The 10,466-nt window shown below is 41.6% G+C and overlaps 1 protein-coding gene across 3 annotated transcripts; it reads left to right on the plus strand.

The window, feature by feature from the left end:
* Positions 1–6,201: 6,201 nt before the first annotated feature.
* LOC132401588 (GTP-binding protein Di-Ras2-like) lies at positions 6,202–9,558 on the plus strand. 3 transcript variants are annotated; one of them, XM_059983605.1, is made up of 2 exons: positions 6,202–6,313; positions 8,582–9,558. In XM_059983605.1, the coding sequence occupies exon 2, from the start codon at positions 8,690–8,692 to the stop codon at positions 9,284–9,286; it is 597 nt and encodes a 198-aa protein (XP_059839588.1). In that variant the 5' UTR covers positions 6,202–6,313; positions 8,582–8,689; the 3' UTR covers positions 9,287–9,558. The 3 variants fall into 3 exon arrangements, with proteins under 3 accessions (XP_059839588.1, XP_059839587.1, XP_059839589.1); XM_059983604.1 differs by having other exon boundaries at positions 6,210–6,375; XM_059983606.1 differs by lacking the exon at positions 6,202–6,313 and adding an exon at positions 6,344–6,375 and having other exon boundaries at positions 8,962–9,558.
* Positions 9,559–10,466: the final 908 nt, after the last annotated feature.

Raw genomic sequence — 10,466 nt, forward strand, 5'->3', positions numbered from 1 at the left:
TTTCTTATTCCCATATTCCCAGGGGTCTCTGAGCACCTCGTTAATGAATTGTGATTTGGTGAATTCGAGGTTTGAGACCGGGTTCGCGGGGACCTTGTTTACAATCCGCATTGACACCATCTGCCTGACTGTGAAAGCTTGAGCAAGGAACGATTAAACCGCCTTAACATTTGCTATCAGCGATCCCGCAGAAACTGATTTTGCGATTGCATACACCTGCAGAGAGCCAGTCCCTGCGAGTATGTTAATATCTCCCAGCAAATCATTCATTTTTTCCCGTGCTGGACATTCGGAGGACTACTATACACACATTCAGTATTAGAGCAACACCCATACTCAATGTGCATAATCCACGGGCGCTGCAGAATGAGCGGTTCAGCCACTGGAGTGTTAAAACTTGACAGAGAAATGTAATATGATTTTCTGCAATACTTCAATTGCAATTTTGGTTACTTCACCAGCAGCAAATAGTGTAGTTTATTAGCAGAGCGATTGTTTACAACTTATAAATAGACCCTTGACAAGCAGCTTCAATCTTTTTTTAAAATAAGGCGGTTAAAAACCACAGAGCAGCAAATACAATTTCTGTAACAAAATATCTTCTAGATTACATTGTGAATTTCACTCTTTCGTTTTTACTTTTTAGAAAGATTTCATCATAAACATGCTTGTCATTATATTCAGACAGTTATTTGTCATTTCGGGCAGTTTGATAACCTTTCTCCTGTCATCAATCGGACAGGAATTGTTCACATATCACATTCGTCAGCAATGCCAGGAAATTTGCCGTTCATGTTTTTAATATTGGAATTAATCACTTTCTGACTAACATATCGTGCTTACATATTTACATAAGCACTCGTCCAACGTCGCCTCACAACCAAAGATAAATTTCTTCATTTACTTTTCCAGATAGCGGACCAGTAAAATATCTGAACCCAGTGCAGGTTTCTGCCGCCCTATTCTACCCCCATTTTTCAAACTTGCCATCAAAAACTTTTTTAAAAAAAATTCCTGTTAAATTTATCCAACTCTTCATTTTAGGTGGGTAAGACTCGGTAGATAGTCTTTTAATATAGCAGGGGAATGTTTTTATTTGTGTTTTATTTATTTAGGGATACGTCGCTAAACAGGCCCAGCCCTATTCAGCCACAGCCTAATCACATAACAACTTACACTGACCAATCAACCTACTAATCCGGCATGTGGGAGGGAACGGGAGCAGCAGGAGGAAACCTACTCGCCCACGGGAAAGACGCACAAACTTCGGACGTACAAATGGACGGTGTCGGAATTGATCTCCAAACTCCGCCTGCCCGAACTGTAATAACATCGCGTTAACCTAAGCTAATGTGGAATTAAGGAGAAAAGCCAGGTAGATGAAGCTGATACCACGGCCAGATCAACTATGATCTTATTGACCCTATATTTATTCTTGTGACAGGCTATTCAAGTGAAGGAAATGTGACAAGTTAGAACTAGATGGCAGGCCGTTTGACCCCTTCTATCATATCTACATGGGGGGGGGGGGTGGAATCCCTACCGACTATGAATGTGTTTGTTTTCTTCCAATTATTATTAACAAGAAAATAATTCCAACTGGCAGAATCTTCGAAATTTGTCCTAATCACAAGTCTTAACCAATCATTCCAGGATCATGACACTCCTTGAATTAGTGTTCTCTTATTTTTAGGCCGTTTTAATATCATGTAAATTTCCACGAGGTCCCATCTTTTCCCTTTTCAAGGCTGAAGAATTTAGTTTCTTTGTTTTCTCCCCATAACTTAATATTTGGTACATATATTAACTTTGTGGCATTTCACTCCATTACCTACAAGTTTTAAAATCTGCACAACTCAGTGTACTTGAAAACATCCATTTCTCCATTCAACCTTGTAAATGTCTAACTTGAATACAAATCTGTGTTGGGTTTGTGTAATGATTCCATTGCTTTGCTTTATATCCTGCAAAACTGCTTTTAGGAAGTATTCCGCCACCTATCAAATATCAATACTTTTTATCCACTATGTTTCAGAAATTAACAATGCTAATTGCATTCTGCCTGTCGCAGATAAATACATAAAACAAAGAGGAAACAGAATAGTTCTCACCATGGTTTCCTTTCATCACAGGTGAGCCCAACATTCAAAGTTCAAAGTAAATTTAGTATCTAAGTACATGTATATCACCATATACACCATGAGATTTGTTTTGTTACAGGCATACTCAGTAAACACAATACAACCAATGAAAGACCGCAGCCTACAGGGCAGACAAACAACCAATGTGCAAAAGACAACTAACTGAGCAAATTAAAGAGAGTGAGAGAAAAAAAATAATAAACATGTAAGCAATAAATATCAAGAACTTGAAGTGAAGAGTCCTTGAAAGTGAGTCCATAGGCTGTGGGAACAGTTCAGTGATGGCTCGAGTGAAGTTATCCCTGTACATTTTTTCTGATGGCAGCAGCAAGAAGAGAGCATGGCCTGGGTGGTGGGGATCTCTGATGATGGATGCTGCGTTCCTGCAACAGTGCTCCATGTAGACGTGCTCATTCGAGGGGAGGGCTTAATGCATGATGAACTGGGCTGTATCCACCACTTTTTGTAGGATTTTCCATTCAAGGGCATTGGTGTTTTCAAATATTCTTAACATACTTAACATTCACTTAAGCTCACGTCGTGAGTAGAAGAATCTTACCAATTATCATTCCATATCATGTCAATACATCCAATCAAGGTTAAAATGGAGCAAGGAACAATTAATCAACTTAGTGCGGGCACACGGTGTCTGTTCTCCATTTGTGCTTGCCTGTTGTGTAGATTTTGGGCAATCCTCCCTCAACAGCTCTTGCCACACTGGGGGAGGATGCTCTCTTTAAGCTGTGAAATGTGACTTTAAGCTGTTTTGCACTGAGATGATTTGGCACCTTCAGCCTGAGCAAAAGCCCAGAGGATCGAAAATGGCAAGGGCAGAAGTGGCACAGTACTGGCAGATTATATATGCCATCAGCCTGAAAAAGGAGAAAAGCCCAAAGCTCAAGCTGAAGAAAGGGAAAGTGTTCCTATACCATCTGCATCTTGAAAAGCTGAAGAGTTGTAGCATGAGGGGAAGTGAAATAGGAACATAATGTCATTCCCAATAACTTATGTGTACCTATCATCCACTTTCTTTGTGGCTACTACCCCAATAATGAGCAGCAGCATCATATTCAGATCACCAGGCATGTGTTCAACGTATCACTGCCTGCCCGTCGCTGCTTGCAGAGGCTGTGTGAGACAAAAGGGGAAGAGTATTAATTAGTGTGTTGCAACATGCTTGGCGGACCTGTCTGCTGTGGTGTGTGTGAGTGCTACAGTAGTGGTGTTGTGTATAGATGTGGTGAAGCGTCTGAACGTTAATTGGAATGATTGGCAGAGCTTGTTGTTGAGCAAGATTTAAAGACAAAACATTGGACAATGTGTGCGATGTTTGTTGATTTGTAATTAAACTTTGACAGACATTCCATTTTTGATGGCTCTCTTCAGATAGTGAACTTTTAAAATAAGTAATTCTCTTTTGGAGTCTGGCCATTGCTGATTGGGCCAGTATTTATTGGATAACCCTAAATGTCCTTGAGATGGTGGTAGTGAGAGACTTCTTAAACCTCCTGCAGTCCAGAATGCTGTTGGGTTGGGTTCCGTGTATTACACCCAATTACACTGAAGGATCAGTGATATATTTGGGTAAAAATGTTTGCAACTTGGAGAAGAAGATGCAGGGGGTGGTGGTCCCAGGCACCTACTGCCTTTGCCGTTTTTGGTGGCCATGGACACGGGTTTGGGAGGTGCTACTGGAGTAGCCTAAGCAAGTAACAACTCTGTATTTAATAGATGATATACCATGCAGCCACTAGGCACCACTGGGAGGAGGATGATTTTCAGAGTGGTTGATCGGCTGTTCTGGATGGTACCAGGCTTCTTTTGAGTTATTGCTACTGCACTCATCGGACAAAAGGAGGACAATCCACCAGACTCCTGACTTGCGTCCTGTAGATGGAGGAAAGAGTCTTTACTGCCAAGAGATGAGTTACCCAGCATCGGATACTAAGTTACTTACCTTACTAGCCACAGTGTTTCTGCAGCTAGCCTAACTGACCCTCTGGTCACTCCTAATATGTTGAAGTTAGGAGGCCTCTTTAATTGACAAATGTATGTGATTTTCACTAAAGTCTGAAATAAGAGGGCACAGTAACAAAATAAAATGTAGTCGTTTAAAACTAGAGTGCATGGGAATTTCTTCACACAAATAGTGGTTAATTCTGGAATTCTCTGCCCTAATACTGTGGAAGTTAGTTCACTGGAAGTATTTAAAGCAGAAGTAGATAGATTTTTGAAAGATTAGAAAATTGAGGGTCAAGGAGTTGAGGGCTGGTCAGATCCGCTGCCATCATATTGAATGGGTGAGCAGGTTTGACTGACACAGCCTACTCTTGCTCTCACTTTCATATTGGATATATTCATGTCCTCCCATTTTGCTCCGTGGCCAAACTGGAGGACTTCATGGTTCCCTGGGCTTAAAGAATCTTTCTTCGAGAGTGGCCCCAAAGGGGGGCCCTGCCTGCCCTGACACAGCTTGCATCAGGATCTCCAAAACTGTAGGGTGGACATCCAGCCATGCTCCGCTCAGCACGGCTCTTTTTGAAAGTTCAAGAAGGAGTTGAGTTCCGTGCAGCCATTATACTGTATCTCCGGGTTAATCTGCGCTGTTTCCCTCTGGCACCAAGAGGTACAATTTAGCGCCAACTCCAATGCAAGCAAATACTGCGCTCAATGTTTGTTTAAAGTGTGTCTCGTGTATGACTACTACCGGAATCATCTGCTTTTCAGCATAATTCACCCTCAGAAATCTGAGGTTCCTCATCAGTTATCGCGAACACCCCCCCCCCCCCACCCCGTAATCATTGGCGCTCAAATGAAATGCGTTGAAGTGCGGTGGGTGAAGGTGTGTGGAAGGGGTGTAGATTAGATAGGGCGCTGCATGTCGACACCGATTGATTGGGTTGAGCTGTCTGGTACCCCTGGTGCCTCTCCGACCAACCCCTTCAACATTGCTCGAGTTCCATGAATGGGCTGTTCCACACACACAAAATAATGAATGAAAAACGGGGTGGTTTCTTTCCAAAATCGATATGTAATCCCACTTCTTCCCTCCAAACCCTCATCAAAAATTCTAAATGTAGAGAATAGGAAAGAAATTACAACCTCTGTAAACAAAACTGGCCTTAATCTGTTTTAAATGAAGTAACTGTTATAGTTTTGACACTTTATGTACAGCCACACAACTGTCCCCTATCTGGAATAGGCTCTTCCAGACCCTGCTCTTTTTGAAGGCATGTAGTGTTCGCGGGAATTCTGTTTACGTGATTTTAAAAATTCATTATGAGGTACGTACAAGCAGGAAGGTAAAAGAGTGAGATGTTGTTTGCAAATGAAGAGATATAATGATGTTTTAGCTGCAAATGATTTAAAATTATGTATAATTCCAATACGTCCGTAGACTACTCGTGAAATAGCTATTATTGTCAGCTGCCTGGCTCTTGGGGTGTCTACGTGCTGAAGGTAAACAGAACGAATCTCTCTTACTGTTTTTTTTAAAATCTTTTTTAAATTAAAATTTGTTTTATTTATTAATGTAATTCCAGCGTTAATATGTGCTCCCTTGGTCACCTTTCGAGCGGGTGTCGAAAACTGCATATTTCATTGCTCTGGGGATGATATATATGATATATATATATGGTTTGCAATTCGTTTGGAATCGTTGCACTAAAGCAAGGACAGGGCAATATTTTATTTTTGGATCGTACTGAGCAGCCAGCAGAATTACTTGTATCAACTGTTTTGTATGCAGAATGTATTGAACAGTTGTCGGATTTAAAGACAAAAATAACTCGCAGGACAAGGGGGATGGAAGTGGAGGAATAAAAGAAAGGAAGATAAGTGGGCGGGAGGAGGGGTAGAGGAAATGAAGGTTGCTGGAGGCGAGAGGGATCGGAGATGAGAGTGACGTGTGGGCTATTTTGGAGCGTATCAGGAGCGGAAAAGTACATCACAGCGATGGAGGAGGAAGGGAATCGACCCCAAGACGGGACTCAGCAACTGACGTCAGTCCCTTGGGTGCTCCTCCCACCGCTCTTCCTTCAGTCATTTCCAGGGATCTCCTCTCCCCAGCGCCCCTTTAATGCCCGCTCCCTCCTTCCAGTTTCTCGGAGTAGCTGGCATTACGTGGGAATGCTGGTCCCGAAGTTTTTGAAGAGCTGCCAGCTCTCAGGAAGGTGCGTATTTCTACTGTGGGTGCACCGGCGCCAGACAGCGGCTGCATGGTCATTCCTGTCCGGTGAGTACCTGCCTGCAAAGCAGCGAAATCTGTTCCTCGCCCGACATCCTTCTCTCACTTGTCCGGGCATGGGGATGATGCCTGATTTGGACCCACCTTTTACTGGGGCCGCTGAACGATCGTCCCAACTGTTGCGCAAAATTTGCACCGCCGGACTCGGCAGACCGAGACTGGATGGTGCGTTGAGGCTTGCATTCTAAATGAGTCCAGCCTCTGAAATGTAGACTGATTCTGCATTTTGTCATGTGTAGCGACCTCAACTCAGACTGAAGGAAGGTGCAGTTCCCCCTCGCCGGAAGAATACGTTATAGTTAGGGCCACAGTGGGGAAAAACGTGAAATTACTTTTCCGATGCGTACGATTCTGTATTTTTTGTCAGCGTTTTGGAGTCCCGTTCTGAAATACTTGTGATTACAGGAAATTATACTGCTGTTTTTGGGAATAGTGCTATTTTAATGTTTCTTTTGTGAAACTCACACAAATCAATTAATTTTTATTACAATTATTTGTTTTTTATGTAGCTAGTGGTATTTTAAAATTCAACGTGTCTTTATTGAATATACTGCAGCGTTAATAAACTATATATATAATAAATTTATTGTACATTATTGGCGCAACTATGCATTAGATGGAATGACCTGGACAGTTTGTTCTCGAGCTGGGTAGTCTCCTGACATAGGGGCTGAAATTGATGACCTCTCTGTAAACTGATATTGAAATGGAAAAGAGGGATTTTGCATCCAATCACCTGTGCTTCCTCCAATCCCTTCCTCCACCAGTGGTGTCGTTCATTCACCATTCTCCGGACATCTCCCAAAAGATCTTTGTCAACCCACCTCATGCTTCAGTTTAAAACCTTTGGATGAACATGGGTAATTTGGTGTAAATTGTCTCATCCTTCCCTTGTAAACAATTGAGAGATGTTAAATAGGAGCTGTTAAATAAGATGTTAAAATGTCAAAGGAGCTAAATAATTGCACATTTTTATCATCCTGAATAAATTAATCACCAAAACAAATTTGCATAGTTTGCTGTTTTCCCATTTCTAACGTGGGCTGAATGTCACTCATTTTGCAGAGAACATCCCAGAGAAACAGAATGGATACAGCACAGAAGGAGGCCAATTGGCCTATGAAGCCAAACTGATTTTGAAAGATGTAAAGGCTTTGGAAAGGGTGCAGAAGAGATTTGCCAGATTGAATCCAGGGATGAAGGAATATCATGACGATAAACCCAGGAATCTGGGATGTTCTTCCTATACAGAGTGAATGTTGAGAAGATCAGATACAGACTTAAAACAATCAAATGTACAGACCATGGGAAATAGTTCCCGTTAGTGGAGTGGATAGGGAGTAAGAAATATAGAATGAAGGCGATGAGCAAAAGAACCAGATGTGACATGTAGAAAATTGTTTTAATGCAGGAAGTGGTTGGGGTCTCTGGGGCAGTAGAGAAATCAGATTCAATTGTTGCATCCAATGCAGGTAGTGAAGGTCAAGAATTTGAAGGATGGCAGGTGGCATGGATCTGTTCATGGATGTGTGTGTGTGTGTGTGTGTGTGTGTGTGTGTGTGTGTGTGTGTGTGTGTGTGTGTGTGTGTGTGTGTGTTTGTGTCCTTGGAACAGAAGGCATGGAAGGTGGCTGGTGGCTGCATTGCCTCACAGTTAATAGCACCAATAGCTTCATGGGATTGTGATTGTGATTGTGATCACACAAAAGTTGTCACCAAGTCAGAGGGAAAAGTATGATTCAAAGGTTTTATGAAAGAAATAAAATTTATACTGGCAACAGAGAATGGGTTATAGTGCAATGTGGGGCAAAGGGTGCATGTAGATTTGGAAAGAAAAGGTTTAAGCTATGAAGGGATTTGAGAGAAGTATATGAATGTTAAGGTGAGGTATTGATAGACTGGGAGCTAATGTGGGCTGACAAGCCCGTTTGGGATGGTGGATGATTGTGACTTTGTGCAAGTTAGAATATGGGCATCAAGCTTTTGAATGAGCTCAGTTTTCAGGGAAAGTAGAAAATAATAAGTTTTACTGAAGACCGTTGGGATAGTCAAAACTGGTTTTAACACAAATATTGAAGACAGCTTTCCAGCGGGTGTGCTGATGTTTTGTAGCTCTGGGCAGTATTATAAATAAGAAAATGGGTCATTTGTGAAAGAGAGGATATGAGACTAATTACATGTTTGTTCTTTTACAGCTACTTAACATCTGTGGGAATGTCAGAAACTAACATCACATGCCACTAAAACAAACCCTAATTGCAAAGAATACTGCTTTTTCACACATCTACAGTTAATCTTCTGAAATGCCGGAGCAAAGCAATGATTATAGGGTGGTTGTATTTGGAGCAGCAGGAGTTGGGAAAAGCTCTTTAGTTCTCCGCTTTGTTAGAGGGACTTTCAGAGAAACGTATATCCCAACAGTTGAAGATACATATAGGCAGGTGATCAGCTGTGATAAGAATATATGTACTCTACAAATCACAGACACTACAGGAAGCCATCAGTTTCCTGCAATGCAGAGGTTGTCCATTTCCAAAGGGCATGCATTTATTCTGGTGTACTCTGTGACCAGCAGGCAATCCGTGGAAGAATTACAACCCATCTATGAGCAGATATGTGAAATCAAAGGAAACATTCAAAATATCCCCATCATGTTAGTGGGTAACAAGAGAGATGAGACTCAGAGAGAAGTGGAGGCCACCGAGGGAGAAGCACTGGCCTCGAAGTGGATGTGTTCTTTCATGGAGACCTCGGCCAAACTAAACCACAATGTGCAGGAACTTTTCCAAGAGTTGCTTAATTTGGAAAAGCGGAGAGCAGTAAGCCTCCAAGTGGATGGGAAGAAATCCAAACAACAGAAAAAACGAGACAAACTGAAAAGAAAATGTTCCCTGATGTGAAGCATTGTCTAATTGAATTCTGTTTACTGCATGGTACAACCAGGCATGGATTTCACAGACTCCTGTGCCACATGATCCACATTTGCACAGAAAGTCTCATTTTAAAATAGCCACAAATCAGATAATAAAGTCTTAAATCAACTGTATGATCAATGAATCAAAACTAAATGTCAGATCTCTACGATGGATGGACTCCATCATGAGCTTTGGTTGTTGTTTGGACAAAAAAAAACATGCTTCCTGCATTTTCTTATTTAAATCATAATTTCCTATGTGCATGGTTACTGCAACAAAAATATATTAAAATTTATCTGCATGAATGACCAGAGAACTTCTGTTTTATTTTAGATTAGAACGCTTACATGTAAGTAAACCAATATTAATTGATAAATAAACATTTATTTTTCTCTCCAGTTTTCTTCTTTCAAGGTAGTTGCTTACTCTGGAGTGCAGTATCATAGGACTGGCTGACAGCCCCTTCTCTTCTTCTTCACTACCCTCATGATCTGCCGCCATTTCCCCATCTCTTTCCCTTTACTCCACTGTCCTCTCCTATCAGATTCCTTTGTCTTCAGCCCTCTTCCTCTTCCAGCTATCACTTCCCAGCTTCTCAAATCATAGCCCTCCCCCGCCTACCCACCTTTCACTCACCAGGCATCACCTATCACCTGCCAGCTTGTCTCCTCCCTCTCTCCCACTTTCTTATTCTGGCTTCTGCCCCCTTCCTTTCCATCCCTGATGAAGGGTCTTGGCCTGATACATCAACTGTTTATTCCCCTCCATAGGTGCTGCTTGATTTGCTGAGTTCCTTTAACATTATATATGTGTTCCTTAAGGTTTTTCAGCATCTGCTGAAAATTGTGTCCGCTGGCTGTCACACTGTAACTGAACCAAGATGGTAATGACTTTGGACATGCTATATGAACCAGAGAGATATTAGAATCTAGCTGCTACCTAGTAGCCTTGAATGTGCACTTTTCAATAGGAACAGACCACCACTGGAAACAGATTAATTGTTTGCTTTATTTAGCCAGAGGCAATTACTGCATCAAAACTGATAATTTATCTGATATTACCCTCCCATCCTCCATTCCAACCCAGCCCTATTTTTTCCCACCTCGACAAAATTGTGATAAAACAATGCATCAACAAATAATTTTAGGCTTAAATTTTAAATTAG

This window comes from Hypanus sabinus, chromosome 11 (assembly GCF_030144855.1).
Source record: "Hypanus sabinus isolate sHypSab1 chromosome 11, sHypSab1.hap1, whole genome shotgun sequence".
Taxonomy (NCBI): Eukaryota; Metazoa; Chordata; class Chondrichthyes; order Myliobatiformes; family Dasyatidae; genus Hypanus; species Hypanus sabinus.

Bases quoted from the DNA above. Each gene is read 5' to 3' on its own strand.
- LOC132401588 (XM_059983605.1), top strand. From the start codon at position 8,690: ATGCCGGAGCAAAGCAATGATTATAGGGTGGTTGTATTTGGAGCAGCA.